We start from the raw sequence: 26,407 nt of genomic DNA, 5'->3' as shown, positions 1-26,407 counted from the left end.
TGGCGGCTGGCCCCTGTCTGAGCTCCAGTCGAGGGGGCTTTACATGAGGCTCTGCTCAGTTTCTGTGTCACAGAGCGTCACGGAGGGGAAAGAGGAGGAAGCAGTTTGGGTGGATTTCACCGTGACTCAGCTGTTTGTCATGATTGTAACAGGTCACTCTAAAACAGCCTCAAAGCTGATCACAGACTTCAGTTTTAAGTTCAGACTGTTCTGTGATTTTAGCTGCAGACTTCAGTTAACTGTCGACATGAACGAGGCCGTCCACCAAACACTCAGAGGAGCATGAAATGTAAAATGAAGCTAAATGAGGGAAAACAAGGAAAAGGAAGACATTAGAAGCAGAGGATGAGCCGGTGGATACCGAGCAGCCCTTTTGAGATGAGGGATTTCCTGTATTATTTATTTTCAGTTAAGACAGTAATTTAACTGAATTGTCTGTTTCTCAACATTAAAGCTCACATCCTGTGAAAGAGCAGAGCCGTTCCCAAAATGATCATGCTATCTACGCTGCCATTTCCTTTCACAAGGCTGCCCCACTTTATGAGTGAGATTGGTATATTTGTACAACGGTCATTATCTGAGCTGAAAATGGTCATTTAAAATGTTTCTTTTCAGGACCACAGCACATAATTATAACGGATTTTCCAGACTTCAAATTGTTCTCGACTATTCTCAAGGCACTAATTCAGTTTAAACAAGAACAAACACATAGAGTAATGTAAGATTACAGTAATACGACTTTATTCTTGTATTATTCAGACAATAACAAGCCCAAGTAGCTCATATACCTCAATAAAAAAAAAAGCTCCATTCTATCTCAAACTTGCAACCAGACTTTTTAATTTACATTTTCACCTTGTTCTTCAAGTGCCAGACTAATTTCCATCTTTAGTTGCAGAATCCTGCTCGCCTCGCTCATACTGAAAAGCAAACCCACTTCTCATCGCTATTCTCTTGAACCTAGAATACAGAGAGCACAGATGTGTGCTTTCTAAAATATTCAACATACAAAAGCAAAGAGCCAACAAATTATTTATTGAGAAAATATAAAAACAACAGTAGAAAACACGAGAACAAAAGCCATTTAGTCGGCAGGGGTAAAGTTTACGGCCCGCCTCAGAATGTGTGTTTGCCTTTGGTGGGAGGTGAACAAAGGGAAAAACATACAGCGGACCACCAACCCGGCACGCCTCCGGTCTCACCCCGCCCCAAAGTTCAACCTGGCGCTCCCTCGCAGCCGTCCGCTCCGGCCCGATCTGGTTTGAGCCGGAACAATGATCTTATGGTTTCGTGAGCTTTCCAGCACACTTTCAGAGGGAATCTGTATCTCTGTGCTGACGAGCCTCCTAAAACGGCCTCCGTCCAGCCAGCCCAGCGCTCGGGTGTAATGAATCCCCCCCCACACACACACTCCCCCTTCCCCGTCTTTGCCTCGCACCGGCTCGTTCATGCAGAACTGAGTGACTGTACAGTTTTATCTCAGATCATCAACACTCCAGATCATCAGTGCTCACATCTGTGGGCAGCTTCCTTTGGGGCGTTTGCTAGCGTGGTAATTTGGTTCACTGAGACGAGCTGGGCTCCAGAGAGGGATGAGCTCTGCTGCGATGTGTTAGTCTCTAACCCACCGGTCCCAGTCACATCTGACCGCAACGGTCCTCTTCACTGAGTCCTAATCACTGCTGTCTGCTTTAATACACTGTTTTCCTCTCCGTGTGGAGATAGATGCATTTAAGCAGATTGAGCCTGGCGCCTTGCCAATCAGTTGTAGTCATGGCTTATCAGGGCCGGGCCTGCCGAGCACACTTCCTCACAACTCAGTGCAGTCTGGGTTTCCCTCACTGGAGGCAGACGAGTGACTCCACACTCTAATTGATGGAATATCTTCCACGCTGTGACTAATGCTCACTTGTAATTAGTAAACAGTTTGCTTTTCGCACGCAGCTGAATCCTTCCACGTTGTCACTGCATGTACAAGTCTGAACTATTTGTGGCAATCAAAAGTAAGACAGAAATAAATTCCTCTGGGTTTGGATTTCAAGGCTGAATCCAGCGCCAGATGGGTGCGGGCTTTTGTTTTTGCATTTACGTGTAAACACCAGAAGTGCATTATAATCTGTTTGGGAAAACATTTCTGCCTTCTTACCTATGGGGGGGAAGAGATTGAATTTAAAAAAATTATTTTTCTTCTTATCCTAGTAAGCGGGGTTTTCGACTGTGTCGTGATTGTGGGAAAGATCAGAAGTTTCTGTTCGATAGATGTAATATTGAATGTGTGCCGTACTCGGTGAGTAGTTATGTTTGACGCAAGCAAAGACAGCAGGTGACTGAGGTCGCCAGCTGTCCTCTATTCTTACCATGAAAGCTCTTTGGAACTTAGCCATTGTTTCCCGCAGCAGTAGGTCGTACCGTCGCCGTGTACCACACACCTTGACTTCCTGTGTGACTGCGTGCACGGCGGCGCGGTTCAGCCTGGAAACAGAATGGCTGGCACGGGAAACGAGCGGTCGCTCGGCCGTCCGATGCCTTTGTCTGGTATTTCCCACGGAAACCCATCAAGGATTCCTCCGCGAGCAGGTGATGGAAGTGTGGCTCCAGTCAGCAGCCTCACATGGTTTCCCCCCCAGCTGTTGGTTGAGCAGCATTCCCTGTCTCTCAGCTCGGCCAGCCTGTGCAAACTATTTGAGTCTAGAGTACGCCTTTACGCACATTTGTTGTCTGAGCGAGCTGCTTGTTGGCAAATTCTTGCTCGGGTTGCGCACTTTGATGTCTTAATATTTCGTTTTTTCCCGCGGAGGGCACATAATGTTCATAAACAACTCTCTCTTCTGAAATGAGTTGCAGTCGTGATTTATTCCCAGTTATGTGTCAAGCAGAATGGAATTAGTCTGTTTCAGAATGTGGTCGATGAGAGCGGGCGTCTCCACCCTTTTAATTTGAAATCATTTCAGATGGGAAGAAACACAAATCGAAATACTTTTTGTTGTAGAAATTGTCCAATGTTATAATATGTAGTTAAAGTGATTCAATGAAAGTTATGAATTACTTGTTGTGTAATGAGCATCATTCAGTAAGTTTGCGGATCAACCAGAAAGAGCTTTCCAAAGAGGCTCCGATAAAACGAGGAGAAAGTTGTTTTCTTCTTCATGATCTTGCTGTTGTGTCTTTACTTTCTCCACGTAAAGTCCAAAAATGCTTTTTGACAGCGAGCGCCCTCCGACCCCTCGACCACGCCTGCCTGCCAGAGCTCCTTCACCTGTGACCAGTCGTCCCTACGCAGTCACGCACACATTCTGCACTCCTCTTCCTCCTCTTCCTTCTTCTTTACTGCACATTAGTGCTTACTAAGGAACAATGAAACAGTCAGAAATGCTTCCCACAGCGTTAAACAACATGCAGGCCAGTTGCCACAGCCTGTGAGGGGTTGCTGGAAAGGAAATCTTTGTCAAAGAGTAAATCTTTTTGTTTGACCGTTGACTCTTCTGACTTCAGCTTTTCTTAAAGTCTGCAGGCGCTCCCTTCTGCCTCGTATTAGAGATTTAAAACGTGGGCGGCAATCATATGCTGATTACACTTTCAAATCCTTTAACGGTGTTTGGGGTTTGTCCATCGGGATTGATCGCCCCATTTTAGAAGGCTTGCCGAGTCCTGAAGTTATGCAGCAGTGTAGCAATCAGACATGTGGATGGTCCGTAAAACACAAAACCATTAGTGGAGGACCGAGTCATCAAACCCAGCAAAGTGTTGTGAAATAACTTGGAGCCCCAAGAACACATTTTATTTCTGGTAAACTGTGAAAAAAGGTCTCTATCAGTGATCCGACATACATCATGTCAATCTAAGTGCCATGATTTCCCCATATCCCGTTTTCAGTCCTCCCCTACACAACATGGCTTTTGTTCAAGAGGGGAAACAAAGCCCAGTTAATAGGCTGGGCTGTGGGAAGCTATTGTTCTCACAGTAGACTTTTGAAATACTGTGATTTTGTCCTGGATCTGCTCTTTCAGAGTTGATAGCATCTTGATGACTGAGCTGAACTCTGCCGGGAGGCCCCGTTATAAAGACTTTATAAGCTTCCTGCTGCCAACTCACACATTACGCTCCACAGTGCCACGAAAGTGCAACCGCAACGTTCAAGACATGAGTGCATTTGGCTGTTTGCACTGATGCTGCGTTGGTTAGTGTTATATATTTGCAGTGAGCCTGGATGAGTTGATCCTCCAACCCAGTATCACGGCAAAACGTGAAATAGACACGCGTTGGGATGTGTAGGCATAAAGGCTTGTGTAGGCTTTGAAAGCATGAAACTTACATGAGCGTAAATGTCATATGACACGGGATCATGTGACCAAGGTCCCACAACAGAGGTTTTGAGACTAAGTACAAAGGAAATGGTTTGGTGGAGTCACAGAGGTCCGTGCTGGACGATGAGGTTCGAATCCAGGAGGTGACGACGTTTTTCTCGGGTTGTTTTTTGTTTCCGAACCCAACCATGTGTTTTGGCTCATAATGGCTCAAAGCAGGAAAACGTGTAACTTTCACGCGTAGACAGCGGCAAGCGTAGCTATCTCACGTTCTGCCAGAGTGGACAGACGGGTCTATTTCACGCTTTGCCGTGACACCGACGCCCTGTATAATAAACAAAACACTGCTATCTGATGTAAAGACGTGTTGGTTGGGAAAGTACACATCTCAATAATGTATTCAAAAATAAGAGTCAGCGCTTATAAAAAGTTGGTGAGGCTGCATCGCCTTTGAGTTGAGCCCTTTTCAGGCCACAGTTTGCATCCTTGGAGCGCGCAGGAAGTGAGGCAGATTAAACCTTTTGGACCTGCTAAGTCAACATGTCTCTGCTGTGCGGTGTTGTGTTATTGTTCAGTTGTCAGTTGAGCCTTAGCTCATCGTGGTCGGCTCGGCTCACCGTCCACGCACTTAACAATGAGTGCTTATCTGTGCAGGCTGTGGCAGAGTGGCTCAGCTGCCCCCATCTCTCTGTCACTGCGGGCCAAATAGGGCGTTATTAGGTGGAAGAACTGCTGGCTGGTCAAAAAAAAAAAGACCTGTGTTCATATCCTCGCAGTCAGATTAGCCCGATATCTGTAGACGTGAGTGTTTCCAGATCTTTATATGTTGCAGGGGAATTATTGGTTAATCCTTAGTGGCGTGCTGATGAAAAGCTTTAGGAAGGGTGAATATTTCTATAGAGAATCGAATGCCTGTGTGGGTGTAAGTACACCGGGTGGGGGAGGTTTTTGGTGTGTGTGGTAGAAAGGCCCGGCAGCAGGATGTTATCCAGGGATTTAGCACCATGTATTATTATCTGACCAGTTCATTGTTGACTCGCGGGGAGGATATAGGTTAGTGCACAGTAGCAGTACTCATTTATAATACCGAGCTCTGGTGATCGGTTTAAAATGTCGTCACAATCAGCGGACTCCCAGAATCACAAACTAATGCTACCCGTAAGCCAGCGCTGTAGCCATACAAATGTTTATTTTCATCATGGTTGAAAAAGGCCTGCGTGGAAATTGCATTCCTAATTAGGATTAAGGAAGGGGTCAGGCAGGCTGGACGAGAATGTGAAGCATTTGCAATGAGCGCCGTTGATGCCATCTGTGCAGAGTGTGGTGAGGAGCTAATTCTGGCACTCAGTGTGGCACAATTTAACACAGATTTTTGCGGTAGCAGCTCCAATTCAAGCAGGAGATTCGACTGAGACTGCGGTCTGAAAAACTGTTGCAAGGAGTTGAATTGGCCCGCAACCCCTTCTGTTAGGTCTCCTTTAAACTGACGCCACGGAGCTCCCCAAAATTCACTCGGACATCCAACATGTGTGGCATGTCAGATTGTTCGCATAACAGAGATGCTGCACCGGGGGAGGCCCGCTCTGCCTCCTGGCCTCGTGCTTCGATCTGTTTTGACAAGGCGTTCTCACTGTCTCCCTCAAGAGGTTGACCTGGGCCAGAAAAATGAGCAGCCAATTATTTCATCATAAAGTATGGACGAGGTTTCCCCGGGTGTTTCTGAAAGGCAGGGAGAGCTACTGCTGCTTCCTCTTCTTACCTACGAGGGGTCCCAATTAGCAGGCTGTGGGGGTTCGGCCTGTTGCTGACAGCCGCTATAAATAGTGTCTGAGCATTTGAATGGTCACCTGTTCTCACTTCAGCGAGGGGCAGCTCCTGATTGGACGATGCTACCTGTGACCGTCCACAGTCTCACTGACATCACAGGAGTTCAGTCTTGTATCGCCGTGAAGTATAAATCATTTTTTGGAAGTTAATACTTTGCCCTTTAAAAAAATGACACCATATTTCTACAAGACAGTTGTGACCGTGTTGAGTTATTGTTCGTTTTTACTTTCATGAAACAAAATTAATATATTTACCAATGTGACAGATGTAATAATGTTGCTAAGACTTCATGTTGAGACAGAAAGGAGGGGGTCGCAGCACCAGAATAACACCGCATATTAAATATAACTCTGTGGCGCATCATGTTTTCCATGACGACGGCCAGTATATTTAGGTCTGCTCTTCCACATTGTGTGTGTTTGATGGTTATTGTGGCCTCACTCACAATACCCACAGACCATTGTTCTGTTTAATTAAGCATTCATTCACTCCCAGAGCCTGAAACTGTGTCACAACACAAAGGTCTCCATTGGCATGCGAGGCTGCTGGGACCAAGTGAAGCGCCAGTGTGACACCAAACAACTGGACTATTTTTATAGAACAACCATTTGATTATCTCGAGGCCAAGATGTTTCACATGACTTCATGAATGAGTAATGTTATCAGTGAAGATCACTCCCTGAGTATTAATTATTCCTAAATGCTTTATTGACACGAACAACCACAGTAAGAGCTTCATGTTTAGAAACACTGATAGTAAAAGTACAGAATGTTTTTATGTGAGCATCAGTGGTCAGAAAATGTGCAACAAAAGACCGTTGCATTTTAAATGACAGCATAAAAAGATGAGGTATGCACCTTTGTCAGTCATGCTGAGGCAGATATTATTGCATTAAGTCATTCGTCTGTTACATATCTGAACATTAGGAGTGTATCCGTACACAGGTTTCACGGTTCGGTATGATTTCGGAGCAGCGGAGAAAGTAGAATAAATACATAACTTAACAATCTTGTCAGGGCATCTGTCCTTCATGTTCTCGTCATCTCAAGAAGGCATCGAGACAATTTCTTCAAACTTGGCAACGCGGTTCACTCATTCGATTTTGATGGTCAAAGTTCAAGGTCACTGTGACCTCACGTCTTTCCTTTTGCTGTCAACGCGGTATCTCAGGAATGCATTGAGTGACCTTCTTCACATTTGGCACAAACCCTCACTCAGACTCAAGGATGAAGTGACCAGATTTTGATGGTCAGAGGTCAAGGGCTCGATATCTCAGGAAATCATTGAGGGAATTTCTTCAAATTTGGCACCGACACTCAGTTGGAAGGATGATCTGACTGGAATTTGGTGGTCAAACGTCATAGGTAACTGTGACCTCTCAAAATACGTTTGTGAACACTATTACACTAATTATGACACCATTTCACACAAATATCTCCTAGAATAAAATGAAGTGATGAATGTGAACGGTCACTGTGACCGCAACAACACTTCTCTGTCCATAATTCAATATTCCATAACTGAGGGACAGAATGGGAGATGTTGATCATATATGAGGTTGCCAAAACTGAAAATATTTAGAAACGGACATAACTCTTACTGGAACAGTTGAGGCACTCAAATGCTGAATACTGTCAATACAAAAGAGCTGTTTCGTCTTGTTCAAATGAAATTCGTTGGAAAGGTGAGCGGACAACAGCTGCGCTGAGCTCAGCGTGAGTTCCTCTTTCCTGGTCCATCGACAGCGTCCTCCCCCGCTGGACGGCCCGGTAAAACACGGGTTGAAGATGTAGTTTTCACTTCATTACAAATAAAGGTCTGAAGGGGAAACGGATGAAGTAAAGTTACTGATTGAAGAGATTAAAAGGTGAAACCTGGGCCTTGTGAGAATATGAAGTATTTTTAGAAATGTGCAGGTTTACTGAATACCCCCGTAGTGACTGTGGAGTCCCAGATGTGAAGCGATGGCTCGCTGCAGTGGAAGGTGGAAGAGGAAAGTTGCTTTTCCTCCTCTGTGGTCCGGTCCTGTGAGCTAGTCATACTTAGCTCGGGGTTAAAGTGAGAGCAGGCCAGATGTAGACGCTAACGCTGACACAAAGTGACAGGTTCCCAGGCATTCAGTGACACCATCGGCTCCTTCCCCACCCCACACCCCCCTCCACCCTCTCATTGGCTCAGGCCAAGTCTTTGACCCTCTCGGATCAGAGGGCTCACCAGCACATTGGCTGCTGCGGCCTCATCGGCCTCACAGATCAGAGCCCGCAGCAGCCTCGTATGGAAATGCAGAATAAATGAATACACAAGGAGGCCTCGTAGGGAAGCTGAACCAGGACACCTGGAAAAGATGGGATGCATTTGAATGAACCCCTGATACCGGGAGACAACTTCAGTCCGACAGAATGAGTTTATCCAACAGGGGTGGAAATGTTGGTGGGAAAAAAAAGACAGCAGTCTGAGTTCAACACTTCAGCAGGATGACTTTGTTCAGTTGTGAGTCCTCCTACAGCTCAAATGCAGTGTTTGGACAGTAAAAGTGACCTTTTTCAGGCCAAGTTTGAACCACAGCCACAGATGAAGCGCAGAGTTTCGTTCCACCTCCAGCTCTCGACAAAACTCCGACGGATATCTTAACACTTAAGCGCTGTACTCTGGATGTCTGTCGTGTGGTGCGGCGCTGCATGAAGAGAGAAGGCTTGAAATGAAAACTAGGAGGCGGAAATGTTTCGGTTGTGAACTGCGTTGATGAAAACAATAGAATCCGACGCTTCCTAATTCACGCACCTTCTTGTGGGTTGAATCGTGCCGGGATTGTTCATCCCAGCGAGGCGCAGATGAACTGAAACAGTCTGACTTTTACAACCACTGTGCCACAAACTGTTGGCAATAACAATAATGAAGTTACATCAGAGAACAGGAGCTCAGTGATGTTGATAGTCACATATTTGCGTACCAAAATCACACCCTGTTAAGACAGATGAAAGGAGTTCACTAATTGTTTCACAGATATTCAAATTCCTGCTTCATAATTGAAGAGTCACAATGTACCACTTATCAAAAATAAACGGCAGAACTCATCCACAAGATGCTGCTAGTTGTTTGTCTGTTCAACAACAAATATTCTCGTGTTTTTTAAATCACAGCTGATTCCTGCATCACATCCCGATATATCCGCAGTTATTAGCACGCGTGTCATGCGGGCACACGCGTGTGAGTCCTGTCAGGTCCGTGCCCTCGGGACCTTTACTGCATGTCAGTCCCCTCCTCTCTTCCCCCCTCACTTCATGTCAGTCAAAAAACAAGATGTGGCGTACATGGCTAGCCCTTAAAATGACCGAAATATGTAAATAAATGCAATGACCTTTACGTTATATGTTGGACTGCTCTGCAGCAGTGCTCCAGTCAACCACACATGTAGTACACATCTGATTTGAAAGCACCTTGTTTGTTTTTACCGAACGTAACAGAGCTTCTCCAACATGTTGCATGTACAAAGTGCAGCGTGTGCACGTGATCAGGACGGTGCCACTTCTGTCTCATATTGTCTGAGGAAGCACCATGATGCACATATGTGGATGTGTCTCCTCCTCCTCTTCCTCCTCTTCATCCTCTCCTCTTCACTTCGGGCCTGTGCTTATAACAACTGATGACCAATCAGCATTCTGAACACACTCTGAGCCGCCCGGCCACTTTCATCTCTCAACATTATGATTCTGCTGAAGCCACTTGGCCACCGTCAAAGGCAATGTGACTGGACTGATCCATCCTCAACGCTGCATGCTACACTAAAAGGAGAAGTTCAGCATTTTAAGAAACGTGTGTCTTTGCTTACTTGCTGATAGTTACATGAAAAAGATCAGTGCAACTCTGAGATCTGTTGGGGGAACAGGAAGATCCAGTGAGCAGTCGAATATCTGAGCTGACCATAAGTGTTGAAGAAAGCGGCAGCTTAAACAAATGAAATATTTAAAGTGGTGATTACTCGGCGTCAACGGTGCCGGGAGGCAGATTTTGTTATGGTTCGGCAGAACTAAGCTAGTTGTCTGCTGACTGTGGTTTCATATTCACTGTACAACCCATCTACCTCTCAGCCAGAGAGCAAAGACTTCTTAAAATGTGGGACTATTCCTTTAAGATCATTTCGATAGTCCTGTGAATGTCCGGAGGTTCTGGCAGTGATTTACGTTCACCATCAAAGGTAGAAATGGGAGGATGGAAGGAAACCTTCATACAGTACGTGGGTTTAATATAGCTGCATGTTTTGCATAGACTTGAAGTGTGCTGCTCCGTGTCCAGCCATGCATGTCGCCACTGACATTTGTTTAACAGCTGAAGAAACATCTGACACATTTCTATGGTAGTTTTGTCTTATTTGTGTTTTAACAACTCTACATTTTCCTTTTTACACAGTTTTGGCTATTTTTGAGACATTTTCCTCTCAGATTGACATCTCAGTCAGAGTCACACAGTCCAGTACATGTTGATGCTGCCTGCTGCCACAACAGAGAGAGGAGGAGGAAGTGATTCATGCTTGTGCCATGCTCCAGATCATTGTTTAGTCCAAGCTCAGAGGACCAAACGTCTGTCATTGAAAGCTTGTGCAGAGAAATTGTTTTTCAGCCTATAGAAAATGATTTCCCCCGCGGAACAAACAAAGAGATTACACAGCTGGAAAACTTAACATGGTTTTATTTATATTCGGATTGGTTGCCCGGCGGGGCTCTGTGAGTTTGTGCAGAGCTCTCCACAGACCCGAGAGGTGAGAGTGTGAGCGGGGACACGACGGTTTCTGTGGGATGACCACAGCTGTGACAAGACAACCTGGGGTCATCCAAACTTTCCCCTCGTTGCCATCATGACACACGGTTTCTATTTTCATGGACTCTCGGGTCTTTTTAGTCACTTTCTCCCACAGCTACCAGGACAGGTGGGTTCCTGTGCAGCACTGGTCATCAGTGTGGGGGACGACAGAGAATCCAGTTACTATGGAAATATCACCGATATTGCTATGGGAACTGGAGCGCGCTTTGTCTAGGATCTAGTTGTAATCGTCTCTCAGAAAGAGGCTTATGGTAATATGCGATGCTCTTATGAATTAATTTGTCAGGCTTTGTGTCCCCGCTGACATCATAGACTTTATCAAATGGAAATTAGCATCTCCTCGGGGTAAAAACTTGCAAGACATGAGAGCGCTTCAGTCGTATACGCTGTTCAACTTTCTGCTGTGTTTCAGTTCATGGTTTAAACATCTGTAATTAAAGGGCCATTTCGTTAATCATTCACAATCCTATTATTTTGCTTACATGACTTTTCACTTAAAGATGTTAGATTCAGCATTGTATTGCATTTGTTTTAATGTAAATGTTAACGTCTGTTTGTATAAAACAGTTACCAGTGACTACAGGATATGTTCTTTATTATTTATAAAACATTTCATTTATTTATTCAGTTGTCCTCATGATGACCTCAGTGTGTCATAATCCTCTAAATGTCACGGCACAATTGGCGTCGTTTTATTACTTTTTTACTATTTTCTTCACTTTTCTGTGAAAACACTTTGGAAATGTTCCTCTCTCCTGGTCTGACCACATCCTGCTCGGGGCTCACGCTGAACTTTTACGTACTGTGACCAGAAACCTGGCGGTCATGTGTGCAGTGCCAACAACAGTAACCTAATTCGTATGAGACCATAAACATTTACACCCCTTAAAAGCTGCTCTGTGTGCTCTCAACTGAGAAATTCCTGCAGAGACTCCTTAAAGGGATGAACAAGTGAAGCTCCACAGGAGACTCAGCTGCTTTTAACACAGCCGGACTGTGAAGAGCAGCTCGTTGTCCAGCTGGAGGTCAGAGGGACTGACTCAAACACTCATTTTAAGGGACTTTAATGACACCAGTGATATAACCATTGAAGGTCAGAAAGTTACTGTGGGTCCCAGTTTTTTAACTTAATTAATACATTTTTCTAATTACATTTTGAATTATTCATCCAACTATTGAGGTTTTTTTTTCTCCTGTTATGTGTTAAATGCATTTTAAAATGATGCGAAACAATGAATTGATCGAGAACAAAATAGATTTAAGTCATTGTGAACAGAACATCTCTGATCTTTGGATTTTAATCAAACAAAAACAGGTATTTTTTTTTTGGACACAATGTTCACTATTTACTGACTAAGTGTTTAATTGATTAAATAAGAAAACAATTCATTAATAATTACACTAATTGTCATCTGGAACCTCGTATTAAACTGAAGATCAAGCGCTCTAGATGCTCTAAGAACATACTTGTAATGACACAATGCTGCAGAACAGTGATAACCAGTCATGTCTTTGTAGTTGTGTAGAAACTACAGATTTTAGTTTTGAAAATGATCTGTTGTGTAAACTGCAGCACACGAACAGTAAAGTATTTTCGAAAGTCAACACATCCCAAATGATGTCAGAAAAGAAGATATTTTTATGTGTTCTTGCAGTTTCACTCTTTTCATTTAATTATCAGAATTCTGATAACTTGCAGGAACACACATTTACATTGCTAATCAGCGTTTGTTTCCCTGCTCGGTGTGTTCCTGTTGACTTGGTTAGCTTTTGAAGTGGTGATGAATTTTGTTCTCATTTTATCCTTTTTTTTTTGCTTGTGTAGTTGGTTGTGGAGAGAGTTGAGGATGTATGATGGTTTAACTGGAGGATGAACCAGTAGTCCGGTCCTCCCAGCTGAGTATATTCATTTCAGCAATGCAGCGAGCTTTCCCTCCATATTGTTGTTTGCTTCCTCGGTTTGATGTTTGCTGAATAAGTACCCGTAGTATGTAGGCCATGTTATTCATGTAACTTTAGCTATGTAGCATGTACTGTATGTGCTCCCTCGGCTCCACACGTGTGCATGATGCACATGCTCGTTCTGCCTCATTTATGGGAAGCGGTTGGAGCTGCTGCCGCTCTTCTTTATCTTTAATGTTACGTTGCAATATATTCTCTCATGCTGTCATTTTTATAAACTGTTAAAAGATATATGGTTTGAAGGACACGGCCTCGGAGGTGATGTGAGGCCGGGGAGAAAATGAATGGCTCAATCTGCACACACTGAACAGACAGCACTCGTCCTCATGGAGTCACTGGAATCCTGCAGATTACATTGATTAAATATAAAAATACTTCCCGCTTCAGTCATGGGTGGATGGTTTGCTGACAGGAAGCCAGACCTGGCTGAGAGGCTCAAACACATGAAGACTTTCCAGATAGCAACTGTTGATAGTATGCATCTGTACTTTGATGTCTGAGCCTCCGAAGGGGCGTGGGAATATTCTCCACAGGCACGAGGTGGAGATGTCCCACGGGGAATATCACCGGTTGCTTAATTGAACCTTTCTATTTATGATACCAGCCGCACCTCGCTGGATTTACCGAGCGGCAGCGCAGGAAACAAGTGCGGCCTCCCGGGGGAAGCTACAGAAAACAGGAGGGGTTCATTACACGGCGCAGGCATCAAGAAATACCCAGCTCCTCTCTGCCTATTGTATTATTCAGTGATGTAAAACCTTGGGGGTTTATGAGGGCATTACACTAAGATTACAGAGAAAACCCTGCGCCCATCATGGAGGCGGCAAGGAAGATTAAAAAAGTTGAGTTGAGATTTGCAGATTGCCAGATCCCACACAGCTGCGTCCAACCAAGAAGCAACAGAGGAAGTAATGTAGGTCAGCGAGCACCTGCATGCTTTAAAGGCTAATAGTCACATCACACACACCTCACATGCTCACGGCTCGGCTCCAGCTTGTCAGAAAGTAAGAGTGGTGTCTCATTTTCATGGTGACCACACACACACACACACACACACACACACACACACACACACACACACACACACACACATGACCGACTCCACGGGTACAAGAGACGAGAGCGAGACCTGAGTGGCTATTCAAGGAGAGCCAAACACAGACAGGACGAGTTGGACATGATCGGGGAAGGATGTGTCGGACAGACTGGAGGGGAGATGGGAAACGCCGCTCTCATAACACACACTCAGCACTTCCTGATACTTTAGTGGCCCGTCCAGCTGTGGCTCGTCTTTACAGAGTTGGAGAAAGATGCAAACCTTTGCTGAAAGGAACCAGTCGCCTTGTAAACGAGGGAGGGATTTAAATCCAAGTTGGACTTTATTTGGTTGTTTATTTGTGTTTAGTGTCGTTACAAGTTCAACAAAGGCTCATTTATTTGACAGTTATTTTCTAAGTGAATTGTTTTGTATATAAAACATCAGAAAATACAAAACGTTCCCACTGTCACCCAAAATATTCTATACTTTGTCATAGCATGGCAGATATTTACATTTAAGGAGATGAAAGAAGCACGTGACGCATGAGTCAGTTCTTTCCTTTTCGTTTCAGCTGCTCGGGTTCTGCTGTAATATTCAATTGGTCTGAATGTGTTTTTTGTGTTTCACTCTGAAGTCACCGTGTTCGTTCTTCCGGTTCCACTCGGGGTGAACGTCAGAGGCCGGTGTTGCTGAGTGGGGGTTTGATGTGCTTTCCTGGACAGCTGTTTCCATGGCAGACCTTTCCAGCTTTTTATCTCTACGTCAAGCTCACTTAGGCACCTAATCTGCACTAATACTGTCCGAATTAAGGAGGTCAGGGACTGGGGGGAAACTCCATTAGCTCTGTCAGACCCTGAAACCAGTGAAATGAAACCGGAGAGAACTAAAATTAATCACCAGTAATAATTTATCATCAACTTTGGATTCTATTTCAACGCAGCCTATTCTGATATTTTGGACTCCTGGCACGTTGGCCTGGTTAGATTTGGTTTTAAGTTACACATTGCATGCAGTGCATTTGAAACTCAAACCCAGAAGTGAGCAGCGGCATCCTCACATGCACAAGCTTTTGTCAGAAACAGTAAATATAGTCCACGCATGAATTAAGACAATTGACGGGGACTTTTATGGAGCCTCAGGTATCGACACCGTCGTGTAAGCACGCATTCAGTCTCATCAAAACCAGATTGCAGCTGCAGTACAAGGAGCTGTGAGCAACATGCAGGTTGAAAAGCGTTTCTTCTCCACACAGCTTTCATTCTGTTTGTCTGCATCCAGCGCTGAAGAAGAAGAAGAAGAAGCTAAGTAGGCGACAGGCTTCCACTGGAGCGCCGCGTTTCCACTGTCACGTCTCTGAAAGGGGGAATTCTGGTCTTTACTCCTGTGCAGCTCTTTGTTGAAGTTCTCAGGGAGAAAACACGACTTTTTGCAGGTTGTCAGGAACATTTTCACATCGTGCTGCAGAGATAACTCTATTCCACCGGGGACCGAACTCCAGTGTCTCTGCTGCTGCGGCACCAAATACAAGACATCTGAAGACGCAAAGTTAAATCAAATATGAGACATTTATTTATTTCATATTTACTGTTGCTCCCAACATTGATGAACTGTTGAACTAGATTTCCAGATAAGTGGCTTCAAATTATAGTCGAGGATACTTTTAACCGCGGCAGGGAGAAGGTCTTGGTTGTTGGTGGTCGTGGCTCCTCCACTCAGAGGTCAGCGTCCTACTGCTGGACGACGTCTCTGTGTAGAGGACTGCTTCTAACAATGTTTATGACGTCAGTGAGGAACGGCTCATCCTTTTTATTTGTCACCCGCAGACTTCGTGTCATCAGGAGAAATTGCAAAATCGCTGCTTTCGTGTAAAAGTGAACACGATATGTTGATAAGAGCAAGGCCGAGCTATTCAAATGATCTTCTTTCTCTGTAAAGTCCAAGCATGAACCTCAAGCACACAAAGGGACTGTAAATATGATAATAATAATAATAATAATAATATTAATAAACTTTACTTGTAGAGCACCTTTCATACAAGAAATGCACCTCAATGTGCTTCACAGCTTGAAAATGACGTGCAGTGTTTCACATAAAAACAGATGTAAAGGAACATTTAAAAATATAGAAAAGAAATGAGATGCATAAGAACAGATCAAATTAAACACAAATAGAGTGAAATATAAAATAAGCAATATGCATTTTAAAGAGAGCTTCAAGAGTAGTTAGTTAAAGGCTAATGTTTTGAGCTATATTTTAAAAGTGTAAATTATTATATTTTGAAAGTATTAACTGAGCAGCTTCCCTGATATCTAACAGATAGTTTGTTCTGCAGCTGAAGTAAACACTGCAGAGCAGCCAGAACCGGACTGATGTGTTCTCTCCTCTCGGTTCTGGTTAATAATCCAGCTGCAGAGTTTTGGATGAGCTGAAGTCTCTCTGTTGATTTCTTTGGAAGGCCAGTAAAAAGTTCATCATGACAGTCGGCTAGAAATGAGGGCGTGAATCAACTTCTCAGCATCTGTCTGATTCATAACCGGCCGCACCTCGGCGATGTTTCTAAATATGAAACGTCGGACGCGGGTGTGACCTTCTTGTTCACTCCCCGCAGTCTCTTAAAGGCAGCAGCTGAAAACAAGCTGCCGTCTTGTTATGATCTCCAGAAAGACCAGGGGCTAATCAGCTTACCCTGTCTGCTTCAGCAGGTGACCCGGCACACCCGGTGTCCTGGTGACAGTTGCCTGAGGTCAGGTTATCCCCGTTGGAGCAGTTTTCTTGAATGAAATGCCCGACACCCACTCGTCCTCTAATTAGTGGACTTACAAACTGGTTTACACACTATTAGGTTTGAAGATAGAGGAGGTACGTTTCAAAAATGAATACAAATGTCATGACTTGTTGTAATAGTTTCACTGTTAATTCATTATAATTAAATATACACGTTTAAATATTTCAGTACTAAACTCTAATAATAAATAATAAATCCATGGAGGGATTATTAAACACAGCGCCCCTGTAAGACACGTGGTTGTGGTTGTTTTGGGTCTATTTGTTTTGTTTTGTGCATTTAGTAGTTGGTTTGTCTATTTTTTGGTTATTTTGTGGATTTTTGTGGTCGTTTTGTGGATTTTTGTGGTTGTCCTTGATGTTATAATCAAGTCTTTGTGTGACCTGTGTACAGCCAGTCAAATCCACTGCATGTGAGAGCAGAATCTTGTTGATGTGTTTGTCCAGTAAGAAATAGAATCAGTAAAAATAGATGTTCAGCGCCCTTTCGTCAAAGAGCCAGAGCATCACTTCAGCTCTCTGGAAGTGTTGATGAGCATGTTCCTCGGTCCACGTTCCAGTGGAAGTGACTTGTGCTCCGACTGTTTGTGGACCGAAGGCAGTCGGGAGGATTCAGCCGTGCCTCCTTCCTCACATCTCTGTGGGGTGCTTTAGCACCATTAGTCCCACATGGGCAGAGAGAGGAGGCAGAGGGAGGAGGCAGAGGGAGGAGGCAGAGGGAGGAGGCAGAGGGAGGAGGCAGAGAGAGGAGGCAGAGAGAGGAGGCAGAGGGAGGAGGCAGAGGGAGGAGGCAGAGGGAGGAGGCAGAGAGAGGAGGCAGAGGGAGGAGGCAGAGAGAGGAGGCAGAGGGAGGAGGCAGAGAGAGGAGGCAGAGGGAGGAGGCAGAGGGAGGAGGCAGAGGGAGGAGGCAGAGAGAGGAGGCAGAGGGAGGAGGCAGAGAGAGGAGGCAGAGGGAGGAGGCAGAGAGAGGAGGCAGAGAGAGGAGGCAGAGGGAGGAGGCAGAGAGAGGAGGCAGAGGGAGGAGGCAGAGAGAGGAGGCATAGAGAGGAGGCAGAGGGAGGAGGCAGAGAGAGGAGGCAGAGAGAGGAGGTGCTTGAACTACTGGCATGGTGAGCTTTCCCTGAAAAGGGCACATGCCTCTCCGCACAATTATCCACTGTGCATAGAAACAGCACCCCCACCCTCAACACACACACACACACACACACACACACACACACACACACACACAATGGTTTAAGCAACACAACTAAAAATGGAAGATGGACAGTAACAGATCGAGGCCAAACAGCGGCTGCATGTTCAGAGGATCACGTGACATTTGTGCTGCCTGTACACGTGTGTTACTGGACAAAGTGAAAGTGTTAAAAGCAGAAGAGCCTCAGTGGATGTCAGCTGGTATCGTACGTATAGATCGCCACTGCGTCGTGAAGATCGATGCTCTGGAGAAGATAACGTCACGTTTCCTGTCCTCTTGTGTTGCAGGCTGCTTCAGCGTGATAGCGGTGGTGCTGAAAACCAACAATGAGTCACCGTGGACAGATGAGTTCGACAGTAAGAGCTCATCAACAACTTCCTACGCAACTAAATGCAAAACCAGTTGTGGGGTTTGGATGCATCACTTCCTGTTTCCTTTTTCCGTTCTGCAGAAATCGAGTTGTCCTGTCTGATTGAGTCCATTTCTACGACCAACCCCAGGGTCGAATGGAAGAAGATCACGAGTGAGGGGCCGAGTTACGTCTACTTCGACAAGAAGATCTCAGGTAAAGAAGAAAATACACAAACAAGTCAACACTCAGTCTGCTGCTTGTTTTCTTAACAGTTATCCATTTATGACTGTTACGTGTTTTTTCTTCTGACAGGTGACCTGGAGAAAAGAGCGTTGATCAGAGAACCGGCCACGTTACTGATAACCAACGCCACGAGATCCGACACAGCCAAGTACCGCTGCGAGGTCACCGCCGCCGACGACCAGAAGTCATTCGACGAGATTGTGATCGACCTCGTTGTAAGAGGTGCGCTGTCTTACTGGCATCATTGATCAACGTGTCAATCGAATCCACGAGACAGAAAATACTGAAAATATAGATGAAGATCTTTCCAGACGTTGGAAACAAACCGTCATTGTGCCCTTCGGAGAGAGAGCTCCTCGTGGTTGACGCTCTGGATGCTGTAAGATGAAACCGTGTTGTAGGTCGCACCAGCCCTTTGGCACACATACGAGGATGCGTTGTGACCAGACCTGCCCAGCTGCACAGGCGTGTTCAGGGCTATAAGAGGAAACCTCTGAAACTGCATCTGCTCTGAATCGCCGTGCTAAAGAAAGCAAGCGCTGCATGTTTTGGTGGCGTTTTCTGGCACGGGCCGAAAAATCGCTGCTACCGATGCCATCAGTCCAGTGAACCGTGAGGGGTCAGGGTGACATTGTTTTTTAAAGTCAATCGTAAGCCCGGTAGCATCACGCGGGAGCTGTCAGTCTGTTCATCGCTGTGATGCTTACAGAACATAAAAGCTGGCGTGAAGTCACAGCTCAGCACAGAGACTATCATCATATGTTTGTGTGTCACCACAGTGAAGCCGGTGGTGCCAAAATGCAGCGTCCCCAAATCCGTGCCTTTCGGGAAGTCGGCCGAGCTGAGCTGCGTGGAGAAGGAGGGCTTCCCCAAGTCTCAGTACCAGTGGTTCAAGAACAGGGAGGAGATTCCCGACGACCCCAAGACCAGCCTCAAGTTCTTCAACTCCTCGTACACGCTCAACGCCGAGGCAGGATCTCTGGTCAGTGTGTGTGTGTGTGTGTGTGTGTGTGTGTGTGTGTGTGTGTGTGTGTGTGTGTGTGTGTGTGTGTGTGCATGTGTTTGGACAAGGACGCGCACGAGGTGCAAGGGCGGGGCAGCAGGGCCGGTGGCCCGACGCCCAGGGGTGGGGGCGGATATTTTGGGGAGACAGTTGATGGTGCGAGAGGGCTTCGAGCCACGAGGGGAATCTGCTGTCCTCGTTTGCACATTCCTCAGTTCCCGCCTGCTTTCCAGCTCGGCTCGGCGGTCAACCTTCACGCTGACGCACCACGTCTGACTTCATGTGGACATGTCGGGAGTCCGAGCTGTAAACTTAGGAGGTTTGGAGAATGTTTCTCTGCCGTACTCATCTGGTTATTTTTAGAGAACACGGTTATCGGTGCCTCTGCTGTCCCTGCGTGGGATAGAAATACAACATGCCAAACAGAGGGAGACTGAAACTGGGGGGAAAGTTTCACACTTCAATCACATTAGGTTTCATTAGTCAGGCAGGAAAAGTTACAGCTTCGCTAATTATATAAAGTTAAAGAAACTCTTTTTTTTTCAATACTTAATTGGAAGAGTTACGTTATTTAGGAAGTCTATAATCTGGTCGACTCTATGAATGCTTTTACTTTACATAAGAAAGGAAAATACATATATGCATTGTGTGTATTTGTATATGTACCAATATATATGAATATTTAGCAGTGAGTCCAAGTCTGTTCAGTTTTCAGTTTTAACATCCCCTGACATGGTAACCAGCCCCTTTAGTTTTTTGGTGATTGTTTGATGTAGTGGCTGATTTTCTCTAAAATTGGGATGCAATGTAATTTACAGAGTTTTAAGTCAGTTTTTTGTGTTAAATTACAGGAACAAAAAGAGAAATTTTATTTTATTTTTTTATTTTTTAAAGGACTACCTGATAAATTAATAAATATGTCATCACTTCCTGTGATAATAATCATGCTGCACATCACAGGAATATTTTAGTTCTCATCTTTTTATATTTATTTAATGAACTTAGAGAACCGTGGAGATAAAAGCTCCTAAAAGCTCCTAAAAGCTGCTAAAAGTTCCTAAAATCTCCTAAAAGCTGCTAAAAAAGCTGCTAAAAGGTCCTAAAACAGGGGTGTCAAACATACGGCCCGCGGACCGGATCCGGCCCGCCAGGGGGTCCAGCTCGGCCCGCCGGATGACTTTGCTAAGTGTGAAAATTACAGAAAGACATAAATTGCATTTCTATGAGAAAATGGAGGTTTATGAGTACAAACGTTTTGTTATTTTTTTTTAATCGATCCAGTAATTGCTTCAAAAACAGCGTAAATGGGCTGATGTCTGAGTTTTTGGTCTTTATGTTTCTAGTTTATTGTAGAAAGACCTTAAAATAGGGTTTATCATCCAAAAACCTTCACCAATGATTTAAACAAAGAGAAATATTGTCGTTATTTATGCGTTATTATGCTGTGATTTTACTGGTCTGGCCCACTTGAGATCAAAGTGGGCAGTATGTGGCCCCTGAACTAAAATGAGTTTGACACCCCTGTCCTAAAAGGTCCTAAAGGTTCCTACAAGGTCCTAAAAGCTGCGTATGTTTCCAGAACAGAGCGTCTGTGACTGGAATATAGAAACAAGGACGACATCAGCTGTCAAAATAAGAGCTTTAGATGCTGTTTAATTCATGTTCATTCAACACATAGACCTGCTGGATGAAACCAACAAAGAGACGTCTCTGACAACTGGACGTGTGGAGAAAACTCATTTAACATCCAGTAATATGGAATCACTTCCTTTGATCACAAACATTTAATCATCATTTTAATGTGAAGAACACATTTCCCACAAACCACGTCACTTCCTGTTTCTCCAGTTTTATTTGGAGATGAAAACAGGAGCAGAGCCTCTCTGATTGTAAATGAGGAGTTAGTTTTGTTAATAAAGACAGTTTTATTTTAAAAGATTGACTTTATGTTTTAATACTTTCAACACAGTTTCTGATGACGACAGTTTTTAGGGGAATTTTCAAAAAATGCAAGCTGCCGCAAATTTTGCCTTCTCCTTAAATTTGTGTTAACATCATGTGGTGACATCATGTCTCTGTTTATTTACACTCACCTTTATCTCTCAGAAAAAGAAAATATACTATCATCATAGAATCACAACTTTGTTCTCAGAAGTATAGAAATAAGCTGTGATCCTGACAGCATCAGTTTGGGGTTTGCAGATATCAGATGTATGATTGTGATTTCTCCGACGCAGATGTTCATTGCGGTCAGAAAAGAAGACGCGGGCGAGTACTTCTGCCGAGCGAAGAACGATGCCGGATACGCTGAGTGTGCAGCTCAGACCATGGAAGTCTGTAAGTGCACCGATCCGCTGCTCCTCCACCAAGCAGGCTGGAGGGACTCATGAATCCCATGTTTCACTCAAATGTAATGAAATCCTGTCCTGTGTTTGACTTGTCCGTCCTCCACTGACCTCCACAGATGATATTGATATTTTGGGGATCATCCTGGGAGTGCTGGTGGTGGTCATCGTGCTCTTATGTATAACAGTGGGCATCTGCTGCGCCTACAAACAAGGCTACTTCTCCAGCCAGAAACAGACGGGGAACAAGTAAGACATCCCGTCATCAGCAGATACATGAGCTGTGTTCCTGTATCACAAGAACTCCGGTAAAACCCTCATGTGGTCTGTCTTTCAGTTACAAAGTCCCGGCTAAAGGTGACGGAGTGGACTACGTCAGGACGGAGGACGAGGTTGGTACACATGGAGATTATTGTCTTTATAGTCATTTGATTAACTTTCTAGAAAAATGAAAACAGATCCACATTAATCATTTCAGCTCAACTTGTTCTGAACTGCTGTGAAATACTGACTCACTGTATAGAGATGATATAAAGATCACTGCCTCTATTTTGGGATTGTTGCAATAAAAATGGTTTGATTTTGCAGTGGATTTTCTAAAACAAAATTATTTTCAGAGTTTTGAGTGAGATTATTGCATAAAATTGCAGGAATTAGAAAAAATTACAAATCGAGAAAGAAAAATGGGGTTTTCATGAAACACCACCTGATGAAGTAATAAATGTGTAATCACTTCCTGTGATAATAATCCTGCTGCACATCAGAATTATTTTAGTTCTCATCTTTTTATATTTATTTAATGAACTTAGAGAACCGTGGAGATAAAAGCTGCTAAAAGTTCCTAAAATCTCCTAAAAGTTCCTAAAAGCTGCTAAAAGGTCCTAAAAGCTGCGTATGTTTCCAGAACAGAGCGTCTGTGACTGGAATATAGAAACAAGGACGACATCAGCTGTCAAAATAAGAGCTTTAGATGCTGTTTAATTCATGTTCATTCAACACATAGACCTGCTGGATGAAACAAACAAAGAGACGTCTCTGACAACTGGACGTGTGGAGAAAACTCATTTAACATCCAGTAATGTGGAATCACTTCCTTTGATCACAAACATTTAATCATCATTTTAATGTGAAGAACACATTTCCCACAAACCACGTCACTTCCTGTTTCTCCTCTTATTGAGTTTTATTTGGTGATGAAAACAGGAGCAGAGGCTGCTGATGACATTTTTTGTCAAGAAATTGCAGAAATTTAATGCAAATTCAAACGAGCTCCACAAATATTGCGAAGCTCGTTTGAATTTGCATTAATTATTGTTCATCACAAGATGGTGATTTCCCAGAGAGACGGATTCATGTCTGTAAATTCTTGCACTTGATAAATAAGCCTGAACCTGCAGAAAGCAGATATACCCACATAAACTCACCTGAACATGCATTTAATATCTGCTGTAAGGAGATGAGTCGTTAAATGTTGCCCCCGTTTGTCCGTTCGCTCTCTGCAGGGCGATTTCCGACACAAGTCGTCATTTGTGATCTGAAGGAGGGACGAGCGGCGCCGTGCTGAGTAAAGACGTGACCTGGCTGGTCGACCACAGTTCAACCTCGGAGCTCGCAGCCTCACGGAAATCCAACTACTCAAAGTTTGCCAAAGGTGACAGGATCTCACAGGACAACAATATGTAGAAACAGAAGATGCATAGGGACGGAGAATCATTTTACTTTATCACCTTCATCAGTTCTTTTGCTAAATACTGGCGTTCTTACTTTACAGTTATTGCATGGTTTTAAACACTAATCAAGGTGAGGAAGAGGAAGGATTTCTTTCTTCTGCCAGGTAGAAAAGGAGGAGTCTCTCATCTGCAGTCAGTCTATCACCACACCTTTCTACTGTCAACATTTTGCTTCAAACCTTTTGTCATTTGTATAACATTTCTTTTCTACTGTTGAAATTTGTCAGACTATTTTTGATGGAATATATTTTAAAATGCCTATAGATAAAGGTTTACTTTTTTAAATATTTGTAAAATACTAACATGTGTTGTTTTTTTTCTTTTTTTCTTTGGTTGTGGATAAAAACTATGTAACACTTTAACCACTTTGCATCAAGCTGTAAGAATTTACACCTTTGCAATCAGAAGAGACAAAGACAAATGAAAAATGGCGTGCGGTAGCATATGGAGACGTGCTTCTAGAGCGGCGGTCTTACATGTTGAATTTCTCCACTGGGACGTCCCAGTGGGGGTTGTGAGACACTTCCATGTTCCTGTCTGTAGATAGTCTTAGTAAGAGGCTTTGAAGAGTGCCAGTCAAATGCTGTGAAACACTGGACACAATCAGTGCTGCGTTTTCTTCATTTTAAGTGTCCTTCTATGCTTGCTGTTGATCTTGTATATATTGAAGTTACTGTCAGGATAGAGTTTTGCTGTCATACATATGTTCAGTATTACACTATTATAATAATAATAATAATAATAATAATAATAATAATAATAATAATGATAGTATTATAAAACAGGGTTTGTGAGTTAACCTTCCAGACCCAAAGGGAACGAGAGGAAAATGTTACTTTTTAATAGAAAGAACAAAAACCTCTGTGTTGAAGCCGCCACACCGTCAGGAATCACAAGTCTTCACTTCGAGCTGACGTTTAGTTCCGACTGGATGTTTTTATTTGAAAGAAAAATGCTTTTAGGTTTGACTGCAGCTCCTTTTGTTCTCGTTCCTGAACTGACCCTGAATCAGTGTTACGGTGGTAAACAGCTCGGGGGTCTGGAGGGTTAAAAAGTTGTACTGATTGTAAATAAGTAGGTTTTTTTTTCTCTCTCAAACTGATGTAAAGTGGTGAAAAATGTAAAAGAAAAAAAAAGAAAGAAAAATGACCCTATTTGAGGCTAAATGAAACTCTTTCCATTTGTAAGACTGAAGAAAAGGTAACATTTAATCGGATCGTTCAGAACACACGAACAAGAGCTTCTCGAGTCACTTTTTAAAAGGTGTTTAAAACAAACAGCTCTGTGGGCTGGAGGAGGATGATTGGACCTCCTGATGTGTTTCAGTCGTCCAGTGAGACTCTTGTTCCGCTGGGACGGATGTTTTCCAATCAGCAATGCAGTGAAATGTTAACCGGATACCAGTCGTGGTAGAGACGATCAGCCCAACGTTTGCACATCAACACTGCTCAGTCCAACTTCACATGTCGCATGAAGGAACCAGGAGGCAACATGATGTACTACTAGTTCTGGTCCCGTTGCAGGTGCACGGTACCGGTTGCAGGTGCACGGTACCGGTGAAACGACGTCGTGCAGCACACAGATGCAAATATCTCCCCTCCACATTTGTACAAAGTTCATTCCTCTTAAGTGCCTTCTGCCTTCGAAGTAGTTCAGTTTCTCTGCAGCTCTGCTCTGTTGGTCCTTTCTACGATACCGTGGGAGGCTTCACGCCCCCAAACCCCCTTTAATTTACCCACAAAGCCCGGCGTTTGAGAGGAATGATGTCTGCAAATTTCCGCTTCCCGTCTTTACATATCTGCAAATTTTGTAAATAGGTTTTTTTCATAGATTTGAAAGGTGTAGACATGTTGAAGTAGAAATGAAAAATATTAGTGCCTATATATAGTGGGACTTATTTTTGGTAAAGACACGTAGCACTAATAGGCAAAAAAACAACAACAACAACTAAAGAAAAGCCTGATACGCAAAGCAGGGACGTTTCTCTGAGCTCTGGTTTATAACAGGTTTTTTTGTTTTTGTTCCCCTGACACGCAGAGGTCTGGTTTTCATTTGTAGGTGCAGGTGTTTTATTTTGAAATCCACTGAACACGGTGTCCAAACAAAGAGTTGACTCTGTTTTTACTGAAGTGTCGCGGAGCTACAACTGTTTAGGTGCATTTTATAAACCAGAGTTCATGCAAAGTGTTGGCCGCCAGCAACAAACTACAGTTCATGTGGAGGAGCTGCATGCAGGCCGGTTCCCCCCCGCAAGGCCGGTTCCCCCCCGCAGGCCGTCCCGACCGCGGGCGTCTGCAGGCCGGCTGGATGCTGAGAGGCTGCAGCGGTGGAGTTTCCGTTGACATCAGTGACAGATGGTCTCGGGTGTGTTCTGTGTAACACGTTAACTCTCCGCTGTGTTTCCTCTGGACTCGGCAGCGCTGGTTGAACCGTCAGACAGGATGTACATGATTTTATGAACCAAACGCACAGACAGAATGTCATCTCAGGCTGCTGGGGTTGTTTTTGTTCATTTTAGAAGCACTCTATTTGTGATTAATAAAACTCACTTCTAATATTACTGCTGCTGTTTGTTTGCTTTCTTGCTGTTGCTCTGTGTGTGTGTGTGTGTGTGTGTGTGTGTGTGTGTGTGTGTGTGTGTGTGTGTGTGTGTGTGTGTGTGTGTGTGTGTGTGACATTTCTCTGCTCCTTCAAATCCCTCCACGACTGCTCCACAGCCCCCCCACCACCACCACCACCACCACCACATCCCCCCCGCTGCTCACAGAAATCCTATTGAGTATGAAGGTCCATCAAATATC

At 44.1% G+C, this 26,407-nt stretch overlaps 1 protein-coding gene across 1 annotated transcript in view; it reads left to right on the top strand.

Annotated features, from left to right (window-relative positions):
* The window catches only part of LOC138207688 (junctional adhesion molecule 3B-like), a 35,039-nt gene extending 8,873 nt beyond the window's left edge, over positions 1–26,166 (top strand). The window contains exons 2-9 of the mRNA XM_069165111.1: positions 18,221–18,289; positions 18,385–18,498; positions 18,598–18,750; positions 19,308–19,510; positions 21,769–21,868; positions 21,996–22,125; positions 22,214–22,268; positions 23,379–26,166. Coding sequence (XP_069021212.1) covers positions 18,221–18,289; positions 18,385–18,498; positions 18,598–18,750; positions 19,308–19,510; positions 21,769–21,868; positions 21,996–22,125; positions 22,214–22,268; positions 23,379–23,414 — 860 coding nt within the window. The 3' untranslated portion in view covers positions 23,415–26,166. The remainder of the gene's footprint in view (positions 1–18,220; positions 18,290–18,384; positions 18,499–18,597; positions 18,751–19,307; positions 19,511–21,768; positions 21,869–21,995; positions 22,126–22,213; positions 22,269–23,378) is intronic.
* Positions 26,167–26,407: the final 241 nt, after the last annotated feature.

The sequence above is a fragment of the Embiotoca jacksoni genome, unplaced genomic scaffold (assembly GCF_022577435.1).
Source record: "Embiotoca jacksoni isolate LCO1_2020_lvr unplaced genomic scaffold, fEmbJac1.0.p SCAF_33, whole genome shotgun sequence".
In the NCBI taxonomy this organism is placed as follows: domain Eukaryota; kingdom Metazoa; phylum Chordata; class Actinopteri; family Embiotocidae; genus Embiotoca; species Embiotoca jacksoni.
The sequence above is the reverse complement of the archived record's forward strand: the minus strand, read 5'-3'. Positions and strand labels throughout refer to the sequence as shown.